This window comes from Cyprinus carpio, chromosome B19 (assembly GCF_018340385.1).
Source record: "Cyprinus carpio isolate SPL01 chromosome B19, ASM1834038v1, whole genome shotgun sequence".
NCBI classification, from domain to species: domain Eukaryota; kingdom Metazoa; phylum Chordata; class Actinopteri; order Cypriniformes; family Cyprinidae; genus Cyprinus; species Cyprinus carpio.
Genome location: NC_056615.1, coordinates 8,686,475 through 8,713,721, shown reverse-complemented (window position 1 = coordinate 8,713,721; position 27,247 = coordinate 8,686,475). Strand labels below are relative to the sequence as shown.

Below are 27,247 nucleotides of genomic sequence, written 5' to 3'. Positions count from 1 at the left end.
AGCGTTTGCTGTAACTGAATTATCGTTTATACGCCAGACACGAAGAGTTATAATAACAGATTTAATCCATTAGGCTTTTTGGCTTAGAAATGCTCTTGAAACCCAACTTAAATTTGAATGCGTTTCAATAGAGGACTCAGCTTTGTGAGCCACCGAGCGCCCCCTGGAGGAAGTATGCATTATGTCCCATTGGTAATAGTGACAAATGCCGTCCAATGGGCTCACGCAGTCCTCTCATGTCGACTTTCTGCGGCAAGTACGGAACTTAGATCCAGTGCTGTTCTGGACTGATGCAGGAATAAAGACGGCAACCAGTCGTGAATGTTAAACACATAGACGCCGACTTATACGTTTAAAAATCTTGCGAGTAAATGGGATTCAACGTCTTCCGAACAGAATGTAAAGAATTCCTTGAAGGATGTGGGGAATTAAAGGCTCGTGCGCTGCGCTGTTATTGTTGTTTTTGGCTTATATCTCCGTGTCCTCGGTTAATGCCGGTAAGTTTGCGTGATTGTAGGCTACTAATTTTGTAAGGAATGTCATTAGTATATATGGTCATTTATGGGCTTTTTGCGCACGATATAGAAACATAAATGACATAAACCCCTATTAAACTATTTCTGCATGCATAAACAGAATTGCAACGGTTTTATTTTTTAACTACTAACAATATGCATAGTGCGATGCATTCTGGTATGTTCACATTGGCAGAGAACAGACAGGTTGCGGGTATGAGATGAATAAATGATGCGCTACTACCTGTTCAGCCCTCCATTGGGAAGCACAAGACGCTCGTGGGTTTTCACTGTTCATTCAGACTGCATGTAAATGCTGTGAACATTTCATATGCTCCTAATTGATTGTGTACACAGAGACAGCAGAAACCTGGTCGCCAGACAGAAATGACAGTTTGAATGCACAATAGATCACATTTTAGGGCAGTGGGATTTAGGGAATGTGTCTGGACGCAGACACATTTATAGAAGGCTATACTGAATTCATTTGTTTAATGGGAAACGATCTGATAACTAGAACAGCTAAATAACTACAGCAGAATAATGATTACTTTAACTGTCAACGTCACAAATCCATTCTCCTTCAATCGCAGGCTATTTGCGTTGGTCTTTCTCCATTAATTGAACCTTTCAAAGCAATACATCATTTAATATCGATGTTAGTATGCTTTTTCTCTGGCCTGATATGTCTCCAGAATCATGGCATTTTATTATTTTTATTCATTGCAATCGTAAAAATATTAGCTTGTTTCAAAGATGTATGCAGATAACAATATCAGCCTGTTGGCAATATCCTTTTTTGGATTGTTCAGCCTTTTCTGTTATCTTGTTTTAAAATACCTTGGAAATAAATTATTAAAATAATTTACTTTTGTAAAGTGCTATAAAACTTAGTTATGGAAAATACAGTGCAAACATTTTGCATGACAAATATAAACGAATGACTATCACAATTATGCATATTCATCTTTTTTCTTTTAAATTAAAACCAGTGCCAATTTTAACACTGAAAAGAAATTACAAACCATTACAAAGCACATTAACGTGCATGAATGCGGTGGCAAGTGTAATTGTAAATATTCATAACAATAACTGGTCCTAATGAGCAAGGTTTCAGCAGTTTGGTCCACATGTGTGCTATATTTCTGTTTGTAGTGGCATGGAAACGAGTGCATCACGTAGTGATTTAGAAAAAAGTGGCAGTAATTTCAAATGACTTTAAATTTGCTAATGTCATGCTGCTTGAAATGGTAACCTGCAATTGTTACTTTAAGAGCTATTTCTACATGATTTAACCTATATAAAGTAGCTTTGCTGTAAATGTATTTAAAAATTGATATTTTTGACTAGAATACAACCATTTAATTTAAATATTATGATTTTTAGGTTGCCTTTTAATCTTCTGTAACACCAAACATGCACCATTATTACTGTGATTATTGTACACTGTAGACAGATTTGTTGATGATATAATGGATGAGAGCACTGAATGTTGTTATATTGCTTGCATTCTGTATATAACTTTATTTAAAAAAAATAAATAAAAATAGACATTTTATACTGAGCAAGTTTCAGCAAATGCTTTTCCCGCCCCCTTTTGACTGAAAAGATATAATCAGATTTTTAATGTAACAGAAAATGACATTAATTGCATAAAAAAGCACTGCCATCAAGAGACTAAATGTATAGCTTCCTAGAGGAAGTCACCTGCAATTTCATTCTATTACAGTTGTTTGGTGAAGGAGGGCAGTCTGCTAAAACAGTCTACTATTTCACTTCAGCGGCACCTGTTTGGCAATTTAAAAATTATAAACTGCTATAATAGTGTAGAAATAGAAGTGCATCATAAAAGTTGCTGTGAAATGATATGGCCGTACTATATATCTGTCAAGACGTAAATTTGGGATGTGGAAACATACTCCTCTGTTTGTGGAAATAAGAGCACAGCGTGTGCTGTGTGATTACGGTGTAGAGGCTGATAATGTGTAACATTACAGTATGTACAGATTAACTATAATAGACATCCACAGCTGACAATACACACAAACAAAGCACACTGAACCATTTTCACTCTGCTTTTCTCTTTTATGTGGTATAGAGAGGCAACAACGCCTCTGTCCATACATATTTATACTGAGGCTCTGACGTGATGCAGGATGGAGGAATAATAATGAAGAGAGCAAGTGACATTTCCTCACCATTATGAAAAGAACACCGTTTCAAACACAGAAGCAACAGAGGAAGCAGGTGAAACAAACATGTCAGAGAATAACTGATCAACTTTCGAGGGTTTGGTCTTATTACAGGCCTGGTGGGTTTTGTTATGAAGCCTGTGATGAAAGGTAGAGGTGCCCCAGCAATGTGCAACGCGGAGTTCCTCGCTCTGAGCTCTCACATGTTTGTTTCATCTGACAGTGTCAGGCATCTCATCAAAGCTACGGGAGGACACTGTGAATATTTTATGAGTCTGATGTTGTTTAGTGGGGCCAGTCGCTCCTGTGCATTGCATATTAGAGCAAATATATCAGTTTATCAGACTTATGTTTTGTTTCGACACATTAGGGATGTCATTCAGTAAAATGTTAATTGCACAAAATAAAAAAAACTGATAAAAGCCTCCCAATTAAGACTGGCAATACTTGAACAGACAAAGAAAAAGACACATCAATATATTGTTTGTCATATGGGTATAAATGTAGTTTGGTGAGGCACATGAAGCCTGAATTGCTCAGATGCTTGGAACTGTGGTGCAGTGGTTAATGCATTTACAGTTTTACTCTCTGCTGTTTTTGCTGAATGAAATAATAATAATAATAATAAAACTTAAAAAAGAGGCAAAAGGCCAATATATATTGATCTTAATGTCTTTTAAAGAAACCTTTTATGCTCGCCAAGGCTGCATTCCTTTCACCAAAGATACAGTAAAAATAGTAATATAGTGATCATTTAAATATCTGTTTTAGATATTGATATATTTTAAAAAGTAATTTATTCCTGTGATGGTAAAACTGAATTTTATGCATAATTACTCTATCCTTCAGGGTCACATGAGCCTTCAGAAATAATTTTAATATATGTGACCCTGAAACACACAACCATCAGTCTTAAGCCGCACGGGTATACAGGTATTTTGTAAATTTCATACTGTAAATTGTCAAACTTAATTTATGATACGTAATATGCGTTGCTAAGGACTTCATTTGGACAACTTTAAATGCGCTTTTCTCTATATTTAGATTTTTTGTACCCTCAGATTACACATTTTCAAATAGTTGTATCTCTGCCAAATGTTCTCCTAACCTAACAAACCATACATCAATGGAAAACTTATTTATTCAGCTTTCAGATGTAAGTAAAGTAAGTAAATCAGTTTCAGTGACTAGTTTTGTGGACCTGGGTCACATATGCTGATTGGTACTCAGTTATCAATAATAGGTCTTATCAATGTATAAAAGAGTTAATTTTTTTTTTTTTATTATTATTTTTCAAGAAATGTTTCTTGAGCAGCAAATCAGCATATTAGAATGATTTCTGAAGGATCATGTGACACTGAAGACTGGAGTAATGATGCTGAAAATTCAGCTTTGACATTACAGGAATAAATTACATTTTAAAACGTATTAAAATAGTAGCATCACAATAATAAATTACATTTTAAAACATATTAAAATTGTAAACATTTATTTTAATTTATTCACAATATTACTGTATATAAATAAATACAGATTTGGTGACCATAACAGACTTCTTTCAAAAACATGAAACATTTATTTTAAACATATGTATGTAATTTTTTTTTTTATTTTTTTTTATTTTTGTGGGGGTCGTAGGGTTTGATTAAATGTGTAAATTTTTAGACGCTGTTTTTTTTTTTTTATTTATTTTTTTTTTTTTTTTTTATAATTAATCACAAAATAAGCATGTTGAATTGAAAGCCGTAATTAAAACAAACTTTATGATGGTGGATACTCACTGGCTGATATTACTCTCACATAAAATACTGTCAGAAGTATCTGAAAATAAGAGGCGGTCAGGTGGGGCAAGCTAAGATGTTATTAGATGCTGGAGGGAAGCTGTTTGCATCACTTCCTCTGAGTTGAAGCAGGCCACGGGTCTCTGGATCAGAGACTGGGATTTGAATCTCAAGGGTGTAATCTTCTCAGTCTAGAGGTCAGCTTGAGCTGTGAAACCGCTTACAGACTTCAGGCCAAACTGCATCCTGTCATCTCTGACATCACTGAATTGTTAATCAGAGGCTCAGTTTTTCCTCCCCATAAGGGAGCTTTGCTAAATTACTTTGAGAAATAATCTCGCAGGTCAAGGAAATAATGAAAAATTGGTCTAAGCTGCTAGTTTTCCTCACTTTTTCACTATTTTCCTATCACGGTGAGGATTTTCTTTGACTCCTATTACTTTTATGCTGAACTAATGATATTTTCTGTTCCCTAACTCTCACTGAAACCTTTCTGTGTTTTTCGATTTCCATTAACACAAGATTTAGTGTTTATTAGGCTTATTGGCTGCCTGGTCTCTACAATTTAAATAACTCTTTAAATAAAGTTTTTACCATTCATGGAGTCCCCACCAAAACCTGACTAACACAAACATTTCCTTCACTAAATGAGGACATACAATAGATTTTTTGTTTTTATATAAAGCTAATTATAATACAGCAGACAAACTCTGTAACTCTAAAGATAAACCTTAAAAAAAAGAAAAGAAAAATGATTTTTATTGATTCGCTGATTAAAGAGTTTCCGATTAAAATGTCCCCAAATTAAGCTTTTGTCAGATATAGCTCACTTTTGGAAATTTTGCTCCCAAACTATAGTCACATCTGAATGCACAACATATAATATCTGAAAAATAAAAAAATGAAATCTGTTCAGCATGAATGCATTAAATTAAAAGTCAAAGTGATGATTTTTACATTGTTTTTCCAAATGATTTTAAATAAATGCCATACTTTTGAACTTTCAAGTTATCAAATAATCCTAAAAAAATGAGTATTAAAAATAATAATATTTATATGTTATTTTCCACAAAACTATTAAGAAGCACAACCATTTTCAACATTTCTATTAAGAAGAAATGCAATGAGAAGTTACATATTTCACTTCTAATGATGGGACATGTTATATAATTTGCCTTTTTTATGTTTTCTGAAAGTCTTCTTAAAGATACATTGAAGACTTGAACACTCATTATAGAAGCAATGCAAAATTGTAAAATCAGTCATGTACAATTTTCTCGTGCTGCACCATAATACTTTTTTGATCAAATTCAGACTTGTGATCTGGTTTTGAAAAGCTGCAGCACCTGACAGCCTCATACAAACACAAAAAATATTTACATTTACTCTGAAACAAAATAGCACAACCTCTCTCCATCAAATGAGCTTCAGGTTACTCTTTACCTGACCAAAATGTACACCAATAAATATCCCTCCGAGGTTTCCTGTGGGACGGCAGCACTAAGCTATATTTACGAGGGCTGCCATGTCCAGGCACAGTGGACGCAGTCAAGCCAAGCCAGGAGTTTCACCTCATAGCCAGGGCTCCCTAAATCACGGCTGCAGGTCTAGGTAAAGAGTACCACTGGACCACCGCTGCCCACCTGACTGCACACCTCTCAGACACATAGGAACCAGAACGCTCATGCTTCCTACAAGGGCGACTAGCAAATGTGATTGTGAGTTTAGTTTGACAGTTTGAAAAATGAATCGCATGAACTTTTCCAGTGGACTGTATTCCTAAGCAGTACTCATTGCGAGATTGAATTCCCTGAGAGTCCATACATTCAAATCACGTTTGTCTCCGCAGACAGACTAATACACTTTAGGTTTGCTGTCTGGCTGCAAGCCAAGGACCTATAGAACATGAGTATCATGAGAGAAGCCATTACCAACCGATGGGATCCAGAAAGACTGAATGAACATCTTTAGCCTGAGGTTCCTGAGGTTACATTAATGTACTGTATGTGTTAACATGATGTCTGAAACCTCAACTCTTCAGTGGTGGCAACAAATGTGTTCGAGGCAGCTTGACCTTATTCGTTTTTAAGAGGGTAATTTAAGTTGAAAGGCGTCACCAGCGAGTATTAGGTGAAGCCCCGGTGTTGAAGATTTTTGGAAAATATCCAAATAAAAGGCAAATTATACATAAAACACATCTAACCATTAAAGGTGGGAGGTGTCAAATGGCTTGATTATAGTGGCTTTAAACTGGAATAAGAAAACTTTGAACAAATTATTTCTTCTTTAAAGGAATTGCTTAGCCAAAACATGAAAATCTGATCCTAATGTTGTCCCAAATCCTCATGATTTTCTTCCATGTACACCAAAAGAAGTAGTTTAGCAGAATGTTCATGCTGCTCTTTTCCATACACTGAAAGCATTTAGTAACCAAAAGCTGAACATAAGACTCTATATTAAAGTACATATTTTCATTGTATGGACAAGAACACTTTCTTTTTCTTTTTGTGTTTCTATGGGGAAGTGGTGCAAGAGATTCAAAACAACATGAGGGTGAGTAAATGATGACAGAATTTACATTTTGGGGCAAACTAACCTTCTGCACAGCAAGATTTCATGAACCATGAATTCTGGAATGCGATGGCGCTTCTCATAGGCATCAATAAACTACTAAGGCATGTTTCTGAATGCATGTTACATTACTCCCTTATTTAAAGTGTAATGTATGACTGTTCCAAACACATCCTGCCCAGTGGGAGACATATTGTGTCCTCAGGGATGACTGGCTTTCTCTGTCTGTCATCCCCTTTAAATACATTATTTCCCATCTGCAGGGTGTGAATTTGTTACATTGTGATGGATGACGTTAAGCAGACAACCATTTCACTCTGTAGTCAACCAACATTACTGATGATTAGATCTTCACGCACCGATTTATGTAGCGGCATATTATCATTCTGACAAGTGATGACACACAACTTCTGATGTCTTCGCTGCAAACCATTTCCATTTAATTCATGAAAAAAATGCCCAGTGTGCCAAACGGCGGCTGGCTTTGTGTACTCTAGGCTGTGCCAGGCCATTTTCTTTGTTTGATGACCATCAAAGACAAAGAGGCTGGTTCAGATAACAATCTAAGAGCTCCCACACAGTAAATAAAAGTAAAGAGCAGTGGAAATATTGATCTAGAGCAAACATAGAGCTAAGCATCAGGGCATTTCCATCAGCCAAACCGCACTGTTCATTTCGGTATTAGAAAAAGAGTTAGAGAATGACAACAGAGAAAAAAGAATGAACCATTTGGAGTGAAAAAAAGAATATTGTAATACCTTCATAATTCACAATTAAACTCATGCATGAGAATATCTTAATAAGAACATCATGGCTATGTAGTTGTGATTGGGTGTTTTGGGTCTGAATTCAAGTGACCTTACAGAAACACCCTAGCAACATTTGAACTGGAAATTAAAGTTATAAGGATAATTTCAAATGAGAACTGCTATTTCGCTTCAGTATATGTGTACATTCCGCATAACTATAGGATTTATTTTACTTTATATAGGCAATTAGCTTGTGTATGGCAGGCTGTTGTGTTCCAGCATAAAGGAAATGTTTCTGTTTTAATCAGGACAACTCTCAGAACAATTTTAGAATGTGATGGATATGGCAATGATTATGTATTTGTTATTGGCGGACAGGATCTATTATGCACACTGCTGCAGCAGATAAAGTTTGGACTTGATACTGCCAATAGACTTAATTCAGTGAGCATTTAATATATGCTACTGCTGCATAAATATCTAGACAGGTGGTGCTGGGGGAGGTGGAGGGTATAAGATATTTGATTTAGATATTATATTTTAAATAAACTGTTTATCAACTGGACAGTGATTTTACTCACTGTTATTTCTGTTAAATGGTTAAATAAACGACACAGATGACTGTAACTGGTCCATTCTGTATCTGGTAAAGCTAAAAGTAATAGGTTAAATATGATATTTTTCTGAGTGCTTTTATATTTTGCATCAGCAGTAAATTGGGAAAATGAAGTCATTATTGTTACCATACACAGTGAGGAGTTAAAATAGAAGAATGATTATCTTTGCAACAATCCAAAAAAAAAAATAATAATAATAATAATAATGATTATATATATATATTACAGTATTTTAAGTTTCATTATTAAAAATAAGCAAACATGAACTTTGAAGTTCCTATTTGAGTGCACGCAATGCACAGTCAAGCACATTTTCTGCAGTTTTAATGTGTTTTATCATGAATATGGGACTGTAAGCACAAGAGGTCTTGCAGTATGTCACATCAGCACCTTTTATCCCTTTATGTATTTTATTTTTGTCATCCTTAGACAGTTTATCTGCTCCGCTCAATGTGACCATCAAACCACTGGAGGGGAACTCGGCAATAGTGACATGGGACATTCTGGAGGGAGACCCAGTCATTGGGTTCGCCATCACCCAGCAGGTATTGAACCAGTTTATGGTCAATTCCGAGTCCTTACATGTGCAAAACATGGCAAAATCACCTCATAACTCAAGTTTAATGAGGCAGTATCATGGAGGAATGCTTGTGTAAGCATGTTGATTATGTGTCAATGTAGACTGGGCTGCTTTCTCTTCGAGGGCACATGCTATTGATATTTTAGGTGGCCTTGAGCTTCCTGTAAATGTTGTATTCTTGCATGCATTAGTTTGTGTGTGTGTAAAAGCAGATTTGAGGAAAGCAGTCACTGTGGAGACCTCTGTAATAAGAACGGCAGTGACCATCTGCTGGAGTACAAAGCCATTACAACTTGTCACCAAACTGAGCGAGACAGAGTTTCTGCAGTGTGCATGGATATATATATATGTGTATGTGTGTGTGTGTGTGTGTGTGTGTGTGTGTGTGTGTGTGTGTGTGTGTGTGTGTGTGTGTGTGTGTGTGTGTGCGTCTGTTTATCTCCTCCTTTCTTATCACAACCACTTATCATAAGTATAATGGGAATTCACTAAGAATGAATTGGGCCAATAGCACTGTTTATTAGTGAACACTTTAAATCTTATCTGACAAAGACATTATTACAGTCAACATTAAATAGCATGTGAAACTTAGTTTACTTTTTTTTAGAAGATGCATTTGAGTGAAACATGTAGGATGGGTGGCTCTTGTACTAATACTTTCTATACTGATGTTGCGTGTTAGGTTTTTTGTAGTTTTATTATTTTTTATTTCAGTTTTAGTTTTAATTATTTTAGTACATCAGGTTAAACTAAATGAAACTGGGTAATGTTGCTTATTTCAACTATTGTTTATTTTATTTCAGAAAATGACATTTTTATTGTTTTAGTTGTAGCTATTATAACCCAGCTATTATAACAGTATTATCAAATTACACTGGATATGAACTATTTCCCCTTTCTCTCATTTTTTGATGCATGCACAAACATGTAAGAAAAATGTAAGAGAAACAATATCTAAAGATTCATGAGGTATTTGTTATGTTGGTTTTCATGGGGGTGTCATTTGCAGTTTATTTATTTGAAGTTATTAAAATTAAAAAAATAAAAATAAAAAAATTACCAGTAGCTAATTTGCATTATTGGGCAAATTAAATATTAAATTAAATATTAAAAATGAGGAGTTTTTGCATAAGAAGTTGTTGCATATTACATATTGATTATCACAAATATAACATGCACTGATCAACTGTTTATAATGAGACCAGGAACATGTATTAAGAAATTAAATAGGATGGATTTTGATTTCATGTTGTGGCATCAACCACATTTCTTCTTAGATTATTAGCGCTCTCAATCTCAGATTATTATTCATTTTGATGTTCCTAGAAAAAGGACGTTCGTATGCTGCGATTCATCCAGGAAGTGAACACCACCACTCGTTCATGTGCATTATGGGACTTGGAGGAAGACACAGAGTACATTGTCCATGTGCAGTCCATTAGCATGAGCGGCACCAGCCCCCTGAGTGAACCTGTTCTGTTCCGCACTCCCAAAGAGTCAGAGAAACTGGCCTCCAAAAGCCCAGGTAAGCCAGCACTCACAAAACAACTACCATTTGAAATAATTCAGAGTACCATTTTGGAAATGGAAACAATCTGTATCCTGCAACTGCAACTTTATTTAGCATATACAATGTAATTTCTTGCCATTTTGACATTATATCTTGCAGCTGTGACAGGAGGGGCTAGCAGGACCATAACAAAATATAAAATTTAAAAGCACAGCTCACCAAAAATTGTAAATTCACTCTTCATTCACTCACTGTTATGTTGGTCCAAACCTGTATGACTGTCTTTCCTATCAATGGAAAACAAAGGAATATACTGGTGATTCTTTTTAGTATAATGACAGTGAATGAGGACTGGGGCTGTCAAGCTGCAAAAAAACAAAAAGCTCTATAACAGCGTCATAAAATTAGTATATATGCCTTGTGCACTATATTCCAAGTCTTCTGAAGCTATATGATAGCTCGAACAGATTGAAGCTTACATTTAGCACTACTCATTTAGCAGATGCTTTTATCCAAAGCGACTTATAAATAGGAATAAAACAAAGCGATTCATGCTAAGGGGGCAATAACACGAGAAATGCTGGAATAAGGAGTACAGGCACTTTATTACAGGAAATTTATTGCATTATTGACTGAAATTTCTGACTTTAGGTCTGTGTGAGATGTTGCTATGTCTGACTCATGAACAGATTCTTCTTTGAAGTGAGATCTTTTAGTGATGGACCAAGTTCACCAACCTGGTCTGAATGATTCATAGTTTACGGATGTATGGACCCCATTTATGACTTTTATGGTGCTTTTTGAAGCTTGAAATCACCAAAATCCATTTAATGCAAATGCATGGAACTAGTAGGCCTATTTTATTAAAAAATGTCCCTTTGTGTTACAAGAAACAAAGTCATATGCTTTTAGAATGACATGAATTATGACAACATTTAGATTTTAGAATAAATCTGAGATTCAGATTCTGGGGCTTATTATATGGAGAGATACAATACTGGTAAAATGCATTCATGGTGCAAGATTTGTACAGTTTAAAAAAATTGATTAATTTAAAGGATGACTAACAGTCAAATCACTTCCGTAGAGGGAAAAAAACACAGCAGGGAGGTGGTTATACAACCGCTCTAAAAATGGTGTTGTGTCATAATTCAGGGCATAAAGTGTTCACTTTTCTGTGTTTTCCCATTAATTTTTCTGTTACTAGGAGCTTGTCTTATCTAGAGCAATGCACAATGCAGTCAATTATTCTGTTGTATAATCCATTTCGATGACCTACTTACTTGGACAAACATCTGCTGGGGAGGTTTATGTTCCAGAAACACTTGCCATTTTATGGGTGAGCGTCAGTCTTTGGCACTGGACCGTGCTGATGACATTTGGTGTCAAACTCTCAGTCGTGCAGGTTAGAGTCGGGCAGGATCCACATGGGAGTTTTCACTGAGGTGTAACCTCAGACATCAGCGAAATGTCTCTTCATCCCTCATATCTATGCTTTTGAAGAACAGTAAACCATGATTCAGTTTCAGGGAATTTTACTCACAAAAAAAATGTGAAAAATAAGTAATAAATTTAGTGCACATCTCTTTTGTTATCATTAAATTATGTGCACTACTATTCAAAAGTTTTGGGTCAGTAACAGTAACATCTCTTGAAAAAATATTCAGACTGACCCAAACTTTTGTATGGCAGTGTATAACAACATATTTGTTCTCTAGATAGTGATTTCAGGATTTTTAATTTTTTTTTAAATGTAAAACAACCCTACTGATCAACTGTTAAACAACATTTCATAGGTTTATGTCACAAAAAAAAAAAAAAAAAAAAAAATTGTGGTAAACATTATAATATAATATACAGTGTGGCCAAAAATATCTAAATCTAATTTAAACCCTAAACCACATTTTAGGATTTTGAATCATTTTTAACAAAGAATAGTAATAAATAAATAAATAAATGAACAAACAAACAAATAAATAAATGAAAAGATTCATTCAAGTTCTTGTTTACATTTTACCAATATAAAAAAAAAATACAAATTTGAAATGAATGAAAAAATAATTATTAATTAACAATATAATGTGTATTTTTTTTTACATTGTAATAGAAGCATTTTTACAAGTTTTGAAACATTCTGCATATAAACAAATTGACAACTTGACCAAATTACAAACTGACCTGTAGATTTGCCAAGTTATTTTAATTAAAGCACACTCTTCATTAAGGTCTAAAGTTCTCTTTTTCGGGATCTATCTAAAATCTGTTAACTCTGCACTAAAGTCATTTGTGATGGATTGGGTTAGAAATGTGCTTGAGCGCAGCAGAGAGTGGTTTACGGATGGCTAACTCTTAACTGACGTGCGTGTCAGTTAGATAGCAGGAGCATTTACAAAAAACAGTTTAATCATCAGGCATTAGTGCTCACCTTACACTCTAATTAATCAAGTGAGCACCAGCACACTTCACTAAATACCAGAGCGGCTAATAAACACAGACAGTTAATCTTCCTCTCCGCGGGCCTCCCCTCTCCAGCGCTTCAGGGTGGCTTCATGTTGTTTTTCTTACTGGACTCATGACATGTATTGATGTCGATGGTGAGCTGAAAAATGCCCCAACTTTTCCCCTGCACTCAAACGCCTGAGACATCCAATAACATTTCAGTTTCACCTGAAGGGTATCGACGTTTTCTTCAGAGAAAGAAGAGGCACACAAAGAGACGAGCGTAACTTCTCCCAGTCATTACCAAATGTGAGTTTCTACTTCTTCAGATAAGCAGGACGCTGAAGAACTTCACTTTTCCCTCTGCGGTTAATCAGTGAAAACAGACCAGAGCACTGCGTCGTTTCTTTTAATGAACAAGGCCTTAATTACTAGACACTTTCAGTCTCCAGACAAGAAAGTGACCCCTGAGGTCTCGTCCCAGCGAGAGGAGAGCTCAACCCTAAAGTGATCCTCTAACATGGCTTCTGATGAGCTTCCACTTTGGTTTGGCTGGAAGCAGCCAGTTTGATGAAAATGATGACTGTTTTGTCATATCTGAGCCAGAGAAGAATGTTTGCTTTAGGCTTTATATCCTCTTGAGGCTAATTAAAGAATTAATTAGATTAAATAATTATTTGAATAATTTTTCTGTGGTTTGCATGTTGTCACGATGCCTGAGCTTTGGTAACTGCAGAGCTGTGCATGTTTTCGGCTTTGAAAACATATGAATGAACTGTGACTGTTTGAATTCACACAGATGAAGTGACCATGGAGGAGGTTGGCCAGGCCGCCCAGCTCAGGGCTGGAGAGCTCATTATCATCGTGGTGGTTCTCGTCATGTGGGCAGGTAAGAATGTGAGAATCCTCTTACTGTTGAAACTTTGGCTACATTCACTCAAATGTACTTCCAAATTTCAAAGTCACCTAGATTGAATTTGAAAATGTCAGATTGAGTGTGATTTAATCTTTTCACACTTTGATCAATAGATGTGTGTCACATAATCAATGCTGTAGAATACAACATTTCTAAATCATAAAAAGTGTATAGCTTTAAAAAGTATTTATAATTAAGTTATATATAGAGCGAGAAAGAGAGAGAGAGAGAGAGAGAGAGAGAAATCAGCGGATCTCACCCTCATCAAACTCCATTAGCAGGTCGGCTTGGTATGCCTGTAACACCGCCATGGTTTGCAGACACGCACCAGCCTGAGCTGCTGCCATATACCCCTTGCCCACCAAGCGGGAAAGCAAAGCCGTCATTTCCTGATCCAATTCATGCATTGCTACAGTCCCTGAGTGCAACAGCACAGCCGAATCTTCCTCTCTAGAAAGCTCTGGCTCACCCTCTGATGCAGCGATCGACATCCGATCGTTGGGAGTAGTGCTGAAGGATACTGCTGGTACGCTCCTTGTAGAGGGCCCAATAAGTTCCTTTGGCAGCTCAGCTGCTTGCGGAGTGCAAGAGGAGTGATGGTCCCCCGAGGTTTGGTTCCCTGGAGGGTTTGCAATCACTGTTACCCTCAGACCGCCCATGCTACCGCCTGAAGTAGCCCCAGTCTGACTGCTGCCATGATGAGAACTAGATCGAGGCAGAGACAACGGCGCTCATTGTTACTAGCCATTTCTTTTTAATGGTTGTAGTGTCTGTGCAATTTACTAGCAATTTCTGAGTGAAAAATACATTTCAAATCTAATTTCATTCATTCACATTCTGTAAGTTTTACAAAATTTCTAACTCTTTCTAACTCTAACATGGGGATTTGATAAAAATTTCATTAAGTTTTATTTCGTTTTCAAGATCTGTGGCCATAAACCCTTCCTTTCTTCTAAAGCAGAGGAAAGACGAAAGAGTTTCTAATGTTATAATTGGGTCATAGAGGCCTTCCTTAAATTTTTATAATCCACATCAAGCCTTTGAGAAGTCTAGAGAATAAATGATCAAACGGGACAGTACTAGCACAACGTAAACTCAGGGCCGCAGCGCAGCTCATCATCCTGTTCTAGCCCGGCTATAATTGGTATGTTATTATTTGGAACAGAATCATGGTGCAATCCATCAATACTTTTTTCGACAACGTCCCATCCATCACTACCACTCTGCCATCCTGTCTTTAACTCTCTGAATTGTTGGGCTCTCTCTCACTTTCTCATGCCTGTTTGTGCACAGGTGTGATAGCTCTGTTCTGCCGCCAGTATGACATCATCAAAGACAACGAGCCCAACAATAACAAGGACAAAGCCAAGAACTCGTCAGAGTGCAGTACCCCAGAGCACCCTACGGGGGGACTACTGCGCAGCAAGGTCTAATTACGCCTTCCCCTGTCGGCAATAATAGGCTTTAGCCTCAGGACAGGTATGTTCACTGGTTTGTGTGCTTGCTTGACAGAAATGAAAATACAAAAATATCACATTAAGTTTGATCTTTTGTTGCTTGGTAGTTTTTAGGAAATGTTTTATTGTTTGCTTTTCTAATACAAACCATTTTACTCAACATTGATAGGATGTTACGGTTACAGATCAAAGGTATTGATGTTCCTCATTGTAGTTCTAAACCGTTAAACCAAAGTTTAAACTTCTGAAAGCCTGGACCATCCAGACTCTATTTATCTAATGTGCACTGTCTTTGTTTGTTTGTTTTTTTGTAAACTTTATACAGTGCCTTTTGGATTTAATAATAATATATATATATATTATGGATATTATATATATATATATATATATATATATATATTTGTTTTTGTTTTTTGACAAATTTGTTTTTGTTTTTTAAGAGAGAGAGAGAGGAGTAATAAAATAAAGTACTACAATTCAGCTTTGCATCAAAGGAATAAATTACATTTTATAATAAATATATTAAAATGTATTATAAATTGTAATATTTCTGAATATTACTGTATTTACTGTTAAATGTTTTAAAGTACTCTAACAAATAAATGCAGTCTTGGTGAGCATAAGAGACAAAAAAAAGAAAAAATCCTACTGACCCCAAACTTTTGAATGGTAGTTTATGTATAAATGTAATATAATTCATTTCTTTATATTATATATTATATTATATTATATTATATTATATTATATTATATTATATTATATTATATTATATTATATTATATTATATTAGAAATTGTCATATTTTATAATTCTATGTTTTATCATTTTTGGATTAAAGTTTGAAAAATGAACAATGAATTGAGATTTTTAGATGGGTTTGTCTTCCTGGCATAATGGTATAATACATATATAATAAGTATATAATAATTAATATATATTGATAGATTTGTTTGTCTTTCTTGATTGTTTGTTTAATATATATATAATAAGTATATATTTCAGTCCTTTTAATACTTTTACACAATTTGTAGCTTATGGCTTTAACGTTTGTTCAGGGGTTCTCAATTCAAGTCGATCGACTGTCCTGCATTGTTTAGCCCAACCCTGCTTTGCCTTTAATTTTTGTATGACCTTAATTAGTTGCTTCAGGTGTGTTTGATTATGGGCTGAACTTTGTTTGACAGTCTATATGAGCACGACGTTTATGAACGTAAGTGCCCTGCGAAGTAGACATCACAGGATATTCCGAATCCAGTTCGAAGTGAATGTATATGTTTCATTCAAAGTGCATTGAAGTGTGTGAGACGTGAATTTAAATTGTGTTTATTTACAGAGGTATATGATGTCACACTTGTCCGTGTGTGAAGATATTGCGCATAGCAAATCCATGAATGAATGTTCCATTGTGAAGTAAACTTCAACAGATTTCCCCTGCTCACGGAGTAGGGAGCAATGAACACTGTGTAGGGACCATGTCAGTGGGAACACAGTTCATGCACGGAGCTCACTTCTAACGAGCTGATTATCTGAATCAGGTGTGTTAACAAAGAGAGACATAACAAACGTGCAGAGCAGGGGTCGCGAGGACTGGAATTGAGAACTGCTTTATAGTATTAAATTAATTAGAAGTATGTTTACAATTGACATTTCTCTCACTTTGTCCACCATTTTGGATTTACTGGACTGCTCATCGCAATGCATCCTTGTCCACAAAGGATTCACGTGATGCTAATATAATTATGTTGCCAACCTTTTAGAACAGGGGTGTCAAACACAGTTCCTGGAGGGCCAGAGCCCAGCAGAGTTTAGATGTAACCCTAATTAAACATACCTGATCCAACTAATCAACTCCTTCAGGTTTATTTGAAAACTAAATGGTATGTGTGTTGGAACTAAACTCTGCAGGGATGCGGCCCTCCAGGAACTGAGTTTGACACCCCTGTTTTAGAACAGGCTTTGTTTCAATGGCAGATCCAAGATGCCTTAAATTGCTGCCTAGGCAGTTCACTAGGTTTTGGAATATAGTGCCTATTGATTTCTGTGTGCAGCTGGCTGACAATAAGATGCACATTTAGTGTCCTAAGCTCACCTAAAATTTGAACACTGTTCTTTTACTGCATTGCAAGCAATAGTTATATCTCCTTGAGGACATGCAGTCTAACTCTCATTTTGTTTTGTCTTTCCCAAAGTGCTCTGAGACAAAACAAGTAAGCCATCAAATCACAAAGTTGTGAAGTCCACCTCTCATCCTCAATCAAACGACCTTTTAGTATTCCCATCGACCAACCCGAACTCTTTGGTGCTTGTCTGTTTGGCACACTGACACAAACTTGAGGACGAAATGGACAAGATGGTTCCAGAACTGGAAGCTTGAGACGTTTGAAGCGAGTTATTGAGTTTATATCCACGGCTGCCTCAGCTGAAGGACTCAAACACAGTTGCTGTGAGCTGGAATACCAGAGACACAGCGCCACCAGGAGTCTTCGGCTCCTGTGTAGACTCACAGAGATAAGGAGAAACCTGCCACCCCACATAAACCCCAAATAAACCAGGAAGATGTGTTGTGAAAAGGAAGCAAGAGCGTTTTTTTCTGAGCTCATCGTCATTATCAGCTCCGAACCAGGATCAGGTCTCTGACAGGGATGATATTACGATACTTCACTATCTCTTCATACTTGTCGCTATCTTGTGTATTTTGTTCCTTCTTTTTCACTTGTAGTTTCGGTTTCTTTACTCCATTATCCTCCCTCCAGCAGCCAATCATGGACAGTCTAGCTAATTTGATGTGGTTTAATTGGTGCGGTGGGATCTTTCTTCTCAGCACTCCCGCTCTCAGGGCATTTAGGAAATCATCCACAGGAAAAACGATGGACCACATCGGCAGCGTTGCATTCACTCACCTGCGGCCCAATCACAGCGAACTGCACATCAGCCGTTGACGATGAAGAGCTCCACATTATAATAGTGATAGAAAACGTATTTAACCGCTTGTGTGTCTCAAGTAAATCAACAGCTTGCTGTCTCTAATGAGCACATTACTGTACAGTGATGGTTATTTTTGTCCTCATACTACATTCATGATTAGCATATTGGTCACGAGTATGGCTATTTACCGCTTTTATGTGCCACTATGATATAGAGTTGGGTGCCTTTTTTCTACAAGCTTTTCTTTTAGATTTCTTTCTCTTTAAACAATTCAGTCTTAAAGTTGACATGAAATCAAAGCAGACCCTATTTACTTTTATACTATACCTTCCAAATTTTATCGGGAGAGATTCTTCTTCCAGAGGTAAAAATAAGCTTCTTTGCAATCCATTCAACTCTTGATTGATAATCCCTTCGTTTTTTTTTCTTTCTTCTTCTTACTGGTTAAATATCATTTTTAAAAGTAGGGTAGGTGATTTCAGAGAGGCTAGCAATAGCAAGCTAGCTTTGAAAGCATAAGATCCCACCCCCAATCACAACACAATGGACCAGATAACCAATCTGAGCCCATTGCGTATTTCTAAGGGAGGGGCTTCATAAAAGCAGGAAATGATCAGTGCGTTAATAGGAGAAGGGACAGAACGGTGTGGAATAAAGGTAAATTATCTGAAAAATTATATTTAAAAAAAAAGGCAACCACCCCTTTAAACCAAATATTCAAACATTTTATATATGATCATCAGATGATCACCTCACCAAACAGGAAAGGGTACACTCTTAAAAATAAAGGTGCTTCACAATGCCATGGAAAAACCTTTGTCTAAATGGTTCCATGAACCTTTAACATCTAAATAACCTTTCTGTTTCACAAAAAGTTCTTTATGAAAGAAGTTTCTTCAGAATATAAAAAAGGTAAGAAAGAGATGACTGAATGGTTCTTTGTGGAACCAAAAATGGTTTTTCTATGGCATCACTTTGAAGAACCTTTATTTATAAGAGTGTAAGTGTATTAAACTGCTAAGATTTGTTCTTCGAAATCATTACTTCATTGGTAACATTCCGTGATGTTGTTTTTATCATTTCCAGTCATTTTTTAGTTAAAAATAACCATTTAATTATCATCATGATGCATATCTTTCATCTTTTTTTTTCACTATTGTAGAGAAAATAGTAAAAAAGCTCTTTGTAAACAAACATTTAGTCAGTAATTTGGTTGATAAGACCACATTACAAAAGTAAAAAGGGTTGTGAGCACATTTCATGTCAACTTTAAATTCCCTCTCATTAAGAAGTATAACTTATAAGAAGTGTTCTTTTTGACAATTCAAGCTAAATCTACAACAGGCAAGCAGTTTGACTACAAAATAGTCTTGACCGTTAGTGTACTGTCTGACGGTATAGTGTCCTTATCACCTAGTGTCCTCACATGTCAGGAATGAAGTATTGTGGGAATGCAGGTCAGAGTTCTCGAAAACATTGATTCCCTCAGCTGCTGGTCATTCGGGACTCCACACGATCTGAGTTCAGTTCCACATTGCAGCAGTTCGACTTTAAAGACAGTTTATAGGTTGCATGTTGGAGTGTTTGTATTTTATATGAAGTTACAAGGACTCATGTTAGTCTGTTAGTAAATGTACACATTGAGCAGTGGGATTGAAATAGAGCAATCTCATTTTTCAAATGCATAGAAGAGTGTAAAAGTTAATACTTCTATATACTTTTGCGTATAGAGTACTTCAGGCTGGGTGGCCATTCATATTCAAAAGTCCTCATTGTGGGGATGGATTGCACCATTAATCAAGCGTGTTTAAAAAAGGCACCTGGAGGAATCTCAGAACAATTAAACATCCCCGCATTGGTGACCATTATCTCCCCGTCTCTATCACCATGGTGACAGGCTAACGTACTGTCCTCTCACTCCGCTGCCATCTACGAGTCATCCGCACCTTCGTTTTTCATTCCTGCCAGAGGAGGAAAGCGTATATTTCTTCTTTAATGACTGTTAATTAACCTTGGCCATGGGGAAGAGAACTCAGGCAGACTGCTGGGTGAAAAATGGCTCATATCAATATTCTGTCTGAGCCGCTTACACAGAAGAACAGAAGGCTGGGTGTGAGGACTGGCTTAAACCAGAGAAGACCGGCCACGTGCTTTCTCTTCAGAGATGCGTCGAGGTTTTGGGTCCTGTATTAACCTGCAGCACTTTCATTCAGATTATTAATCATTTCATGTGACACAAGTGGCATAATGAACAGATATGGGCTTTGTTCGGAGTGGAATACTAGTGTGCTGCTTACTGCTTGCTTTCCAATTTATAAAAAAAATGTCTGTTTCAAATAATGAAGAATGAGATCATAAGTCATCACACTGGGAATGTAAGATTGAGTTTGTATTCTTTGCTGTTTGCAATATTACATTATGCATATTTTGGCAAATCTTATAAAACATATTCATGTCTGGGTCATATTTTAACCCAAACTCTAAAGAAAAAAATGAAATATAATTATAAATAATATCAAGCTAAAGATTATTATAGTATTTAGGCTGATATTATTATTTAAAAAAATAATAATAATAATTTTAAAATGTTTAAAGATTAACATAATACCACTCAGCAGTTTAGGGTCAGGTTTTTTTTTTTTTTTTTTTAAATAAATGAATACTTATTCAGCAAGGATGCATTAAATTGATCAAAAGCGACAAGTTTTTTGTAATGTTGCAAAATATTTTTATTTCAAATAAATGCTGTTCTTTTGAACTTTCTACTCATCAGATAATCCTAAAAAAAAAAAAAAAAAAAATCTAATGGTATGCACAAAAATATTAAGCAGCACAACATTGATAATAATAATAAATGTTTCTTGATCAGCAAATCAGCATATTAGAATGATTTCACAAGGATTATGTGATACTGAAGACTGGAGTAATGATGCTGAAAATTCAGCTTTGACATTTGACACAGGAAAAAATTACATTTTAAAATATGTTATAATAAAAAAACAGGTATTTTAAATTGTAATAATATTGTAAAATTTTACTATTTTTACTGTATTTTTAATCAAATAAATGCAGCCTTGCTGAATACAAAAGAATCCTTTCAAAAACATTTTCCAACTCTTTAACAGCCCCAAACTTTTGAATGATAGTGTTCATGATGGTAGGATTTTTGTACTGCCTATAAAAAAATTAAAATAAAAAAAAAGTTTCAGGAAGTTATCAATACAATACATTTTAAATCAGAATTTTGAGAGGGGAAAAAATCTTAATTGTCATGAAAAATATCTCAATGGTCCTAAAATAGGCTTTTCATATCTTTTATTTTATTTTTTGGTTGAATTATGACCTGGACATTTTCAATTAGATGCACCCATGCAAACTGAATATTAATATAGTATTATGCTATTCTGAACACAGCCATAATCATACAAATCAGCTTACATTGTTCCCCTGCATATGAAACCCAGCAGTCAACACTAATAGAGTTTCATGCGATCAGGATTGAAATGATTTCAGAATGAGCAACGTATTCCCCTCCTGCAATCCAAGCTTATCCCATTCTTTACCTCCAAAGTCCTTTCAAAGAGAAATCTCCAAAGCACGAGTGCAAACGTCTGAATTTAAGAGAGGCAGCTCATTTGCTACTTACTGAAGAGAATAATTCTCCTGTTAGTGACACTCGAGAGAGCTTTCGGAGGCTGCACAGTTGGAGAGATTTAGGAAATGGAATCACATTTTGTGCACTCTTGCTTGTGTCGTCAGTTAGAAAAGCTGGACGGGCTTCTGGTGCTCGTCTCATGACGTAGACTAAAACACAAACACACTGACACAAATAGCTCAACTACTGTAGTTTGAGAAGCTTAAAAGGGATAGTTTAGATGATGTCATATACTAACCCTCATGTCATTCCAAACCCATCTGACCCATATTCGTTCAATAAGAAGAAGACATTAAGCAGAATGTCCGAGCAGATGTTTTCATATCAAGTGGATGGGGACCAAAGACTGTAAGGGAATGAGCAGCTTGAACATTCTGCTAAATTTCACCATTTGTGTTCTACACAAGAAAGTCACACTTATAGGGTTAAAACAGCATGAGAGAGTAAATAATAACAGAATTTTCATTTTTGGGTGAACTATCCCTTTAAGAACCAAATGTATTTAACAACCACATGGTCTAAATGCTTAAATGAGCTTAATATGTTTCTCTCATTGTAGAGTAGAACGTTTCAGATTATCATCATTGCTGTCAGGATTTACTAGCTGTCAGAGATATTAATTTATTTTCATTAGATTTGCAAACTCTGAAAATAGTGGGAGCAAAAGTTGTAGGGATGTCAATGTCTTAAAGGTATTGGTTCACCCAAAAAAATAACTGAAAGATCCAAACCCCAATGGCTTCCTTTTTCTGCAGAACACAAAAGAAAAACATTAAATAAAAAATAATAATATATGGGGTTCAAAATGTTCATTTGATTCGACTTTCATTGCATGGATCACATGAAATCTATGCAAATGTCAAAATCTAAATAAAGAAATAAGAAATGATATTTAGCTTATTAAAAAGTTTTTGCTTGAAATTAAGATGCATTTTCTTTTTAAAAATAAAATTAGAATTGTATGTATAAAATATTAATACATAACTGTAGTATTTTATACTGCCCTTAAATACAAAAATTTAAATGACTATAAATTGGGATGCATTAAATTGATCAAAAGACTTTTATGTGACAAAAGATTTCCATTTCAAATAAATGCTGTTCTTTTGAACTTTAAATGCATTAAAAAAAAAAAAAAAAATCCTGAAAAAAATGAGCACGGTTTTCACAAAAATATTAAGCAGCACAACTGTTTTCAATGATAATAAGAAATTATTCTTTCAAAAACAGTTCAAACATATCTTCTGTGTTTTGCATAAGAACGAAAGCCATAATTTTAATCTTTGAGTGAACAATCTCTAAGTTATATTTGAAGCATCACGAGCATCTTTGAAGAGTGAGAATAAATAATCCATCATAAAAAGTTCAGTCCCTGTTTAAAATCAGAAACAAAAATAGGCCCCACGTTACTGTTTCTATCAGCCTGTCATGATGAGGAACAAACAGCCTTGAGTGCAGTGATAGAGTATGTGTATGCTTATGTTAAGCTTCTGTGAATCAGTGCATTGGCCTGTGTATTGACAGTCTGTGTGAAATCATCCTCGGTCCACAGCATACAGTTACACACCATAACTTAAAATAAGGTGTCAGGTTAAGATTATGCTACATTAAGAGTGTTTCAAATGAGCATTTCTTGTACATAATTCTGTGTCGTGGCAACTTAACATTTCCAGTAAAGCATCCTGAATGTCTTCTGAAGGCGAAGCAGATAGATCATGCCTTAAAGAACCCAAATTAATGAGATGAATTTAGAATCAGAGCAGTGCATAACTCACGTGACGATGACATTCGTTCCACATATTTACTACAACGCATGGATTTCAAAACAGAAGGAATGTTTTATGTAATCCATTGAGTCTATGTTAACTGTTGTTCTTGAACAATGCTTCATGAGGGCTAGCATGTTTCTGCTATTCTACACAGAATTATACAATTTATATGGGCATAAAATAGATAAATGTCTAATTATGTACAACCACAAAAAATAAAGGATCATGTATTTTCAAGCTAGTTTCTGGTTCTTTTTTTTCCTCTAGTAGCCCATTACTGTATATTTTGTAGAAACTTCTGTATAATCTCCCTCTGAGTTAGAATGTATTATTTGTCATATGTTTAGTAAAAAGGTGTTTACTTGTTGGCTACAAAGTAAGGATTTTATTTTATTATTACTTACCTAGAAGTAACAGGTTTTTTTTTTTATTCAAATTATTTTTCTGTACGTTTTTCTTCATTTGAAGACAAAAAGTAGTAGGAATTTTCAAGTTACATTTTTAGCAAATGTATTTCTATATTTGCTAGACATATTTATAATTTTAATAAGGTTTTTCTTTTCCTTCAAAAAATTTCCAATAGAATTTTCAGTTATGTTTTCATTTTTTAGCATTTTTATATTTTCTTGAAACAGGTATATTTATATTTGCTAGAAATATTCATATTTTTAATTAGTTATATTTTCTGTAAATTTTTTCCTTTCACAAAATTTTCATTTTTCCTTGGAGTTATATTTTTATTTTTTGCAAAGCTATTTTTTTTCTTGAAACGGGTATATTTTTAACATTTAACATTTAACATTAATAACATTTTAAGTTATTTCGCACCATAGAGAAATACATATGTACATATATATCTATATATATCTATATATATATATATATATATATATATATATATATAGATAGATATATATAGATATCATATATAATATTTAATGTATCTTCTATTCATCTATTGGTTATAAATATATTTATAAATATAATAGATTAGATAAATATAGATAGTGTAATTTATTTCTTTCAAATTGGTTAACTATATAAAATATAAAAAAATGGAAAATTTCTTTTCTTATATTTCTTTGAGACATAAGACATGGAAAAAAAATCTCAAAAATCTCTCTCTATTTCTTTACAAAGAAAACATTTGTTAAAATATTATAATTTTTTATAAATTTATAAACCCAATTTGCTATGCCGTAAGATGCAAAGCATTATTGGTTTGAGGTGTCTAGCACATTCTTGCATGCTTTCAAAACCTTTTTTTTTTTGTTGTTTTTGTAATTTTAGCAACATCGATGTTAATCAGCTAAAGAACACTGTCTAATTGCCAAATTAGCAGAATTTGCAACAGCGTGGGATACTCAGAAAACCAAATGCTTGCGTTTAACAAAGAAAAAAAAAATGACGTACAAGACTCATAAAAGGTAAACGTAAGATTTCCAGTGACAGCAAGCGCATGTTCAGTTAGCTGGCCTCAAACCAGACCTTACACGGCCACTTCATCAGAAATAGAATATAAGTGAACATACTCTTCCAGAACAATGGACTGTAATTACTATGGATATCTCTGCATTAGATGACACAAAATCACTTTTATCATTTTCATAACTACTTTTAATCAACTGGTCCGTATAACTGGGTCATTTTTAGTGAGTGTATGCCAGTCGGTTTTATATTTTATATCTAATGCAGTGACATTCATACATTAAGCATCCAAATCCTTTTTGTAACCACATTGTGCATTTTGTTTGTGGTTACAATAGCAATAAAACACTGTCTGTCTCATCAAATCAAGATGGTTTAATTATGGACTTCCTCCAAACTGTTTCTTCAGTAAAAAAAAAAAAAAAAGAAGTTGACAGGCTGTGTTTAAGCCATCATTGACTAATGAAGAAATAACACTTCACTGACTGTTTAAAAAATCTTTAAATCCGCTATGCACTCCATATAATATAGCACTACTTATAACTAGCTGAACAGTTAGAAATATCACACATTCGGCATAAAATTAAAGACCTTTGGCTGGAACTTTTCAGATCGGAGCTATTCGTCTGGGTCAAACGCACACAAAGGATGGCTGTTATATCAAAATTACTCCGCAGCTGAGCAGTGAATTATAGGAGATGGCTTCTAAGGTAAAAAATGAAGTAAAACGTAATGGGCCACAGATTCTCCAACGACTCTCTGTGATCAAACCCATCCATCTTGTTCAACCTTGGTGTGTTTAAAGTGCAAGCAAAATCCCATCAGCCAATCACAGACAGCGCTGTGAATACAGATGCCTGTGTGCTCCGGACTTTCTGCCCTTTAGGTTTAATCTATTTTTACTGGCTGTTAAGCGTAAGCTTCAAGCAAAATCGATGGCATTTCACCCACAATTCACCTATATATAGACGAGAGACAGAAAAGGAAATGCGACTTGAACATTTCACACAATTTGGAGGGGTACGTTACAGAACGAATGCCAATGAAGTTTAAGGGAAAGTCCTCAGGCGAGAGGATATGGATTGCGTGAGAGGAGAACATTTCTGAAGCTCTGAGCCTCCCACACGTTTTTAGACACGTTTTTGTTCGAGTGCGCGCGCGTGTATCGGTGCGTCAAGGATTCTCTTGAGCACTTTGCGTCACACGCTTCAACCCACATGCACACCTGACTTAACACATGTACACACAACCACACGCAAGACAACCGCTTGGGTTCCATTCTATAATCTGAGGCAGAAGGTACAGGAAAAACTTCCAGTTTTATAGGAACACAAAGGTCAAGTTAGTCCATGTTGACAAACAAAATCACATGTACTTAAAGGGATAGTTCACCCAAAAATGAAAATTGTGTTAAGAATTATTGACCTTCAAGTCGTTCCAAACCCAGAAGACCTTCAGTCATCTTCGGAACACAAATTAAGATATTTTTGATGAAATCCAAGAGCTTTCTGACCCTCCATAGACGGCAAGGCAACTGACACGTTCAAGGCCCAGAAAGGTAGTAGGGACATCATTAAAATATTCCATGAATGTGCGTTGAAGAATCACACAGAAGAGAGGAAATTGTTGAATAAAGTTGTTATTTTTGTTTTCTTTGCATGCAAAGGATTCTCATAGCTTCATAACATTACGGTTGAACCACTGATGTCACATGGACTATTTTAACAATGTCCTTTCTGGGCCTTAAATGTGTCAGTTGCATTACTGTCTATGCAGGGTCAGAAATCTCTCAGATTTCATCAAAAAATATCTGAATTTGTGTTCCGAAGATGAATGAAGGTCTTACAGGAAAGCCGTCAGTGGGTTACAGGAAAACACCATTATATAGAATCTGCATTGATATCCAGTGAGCTCTCAATAAGAGCTGCTTGGTATTTGATTTACAGGTCTGAGATTTTCAGGCGAAGTATAGGGTCCTCATGCAAATATATCGCCATCCACCGCCACAGTAACTCTCCTGTGATATTTCAGATAGACTCTGCTGCAGCTGCTCTACATGTGTCAAGTGCATTTTGTGTCATCTAGGACGAATATAGAAAAAGTGAAAGAACTCCACCTCATGCACAAAAACACTGTTTCACAC

The 27,247-nt window shown here is 35.3% G+C and overlaps 1 protein-coding gene across 1 annotated transcript; it reads left to right on the top strand.

The window, feature by feature from the left end:
• The first annotated feature begins 216 nt into the window (after positions 1–216).
• fndc5b (fibronectin type III domain containing 5b) lies at positions 217–19,808 on the top strand. The gene is made up of 6 exons (XM_019100149.2): positions 217–497; positions 8,855–8,970; positions 10,332–10,530; positions 13,754–13,843; positions 15,164–15,349; positions 17,517–19,808. The coding sequence occupies exons 1-5, from the start codon at positions 419–421 to the stop codon at positions 15,301–15,303; spliced, it is 624 nt and encodes a 207-aa protein (XP_018955694.1). The 5' UTR covers positions 217–418; the 3' UTR covers positions 15,304–15,349; positions 17,517–19,808.
• Positions 19,809–27,247: the final 7,439 nt, after the last annotated feature.

Bases quoted from the DNA above. Each gene is read 5' to 3' on its own strand.
- fndc5b (XM_019100149.2), top strand. From the start codon at position 419: ATGTGGGGAATTAAAGGCTCGTGCGCTGCGCTGTTATTGTTGTTTTTG. The intron at 498-8,854 runs GTAAGTTTGCGT...TGTCATCCTTAG, and splicing joins CGTGTCCTCGGTTAATGCCG to ACAGTTTATCTGCTCCGCTC. The intron at 13,844-15,163 runs GTAAGAATGTGA...GTTTGTGCACAG, and splicing joins GGTTCTCGTCATGTGGGCAG to GTGTGATAGCTCTGTTCTGC.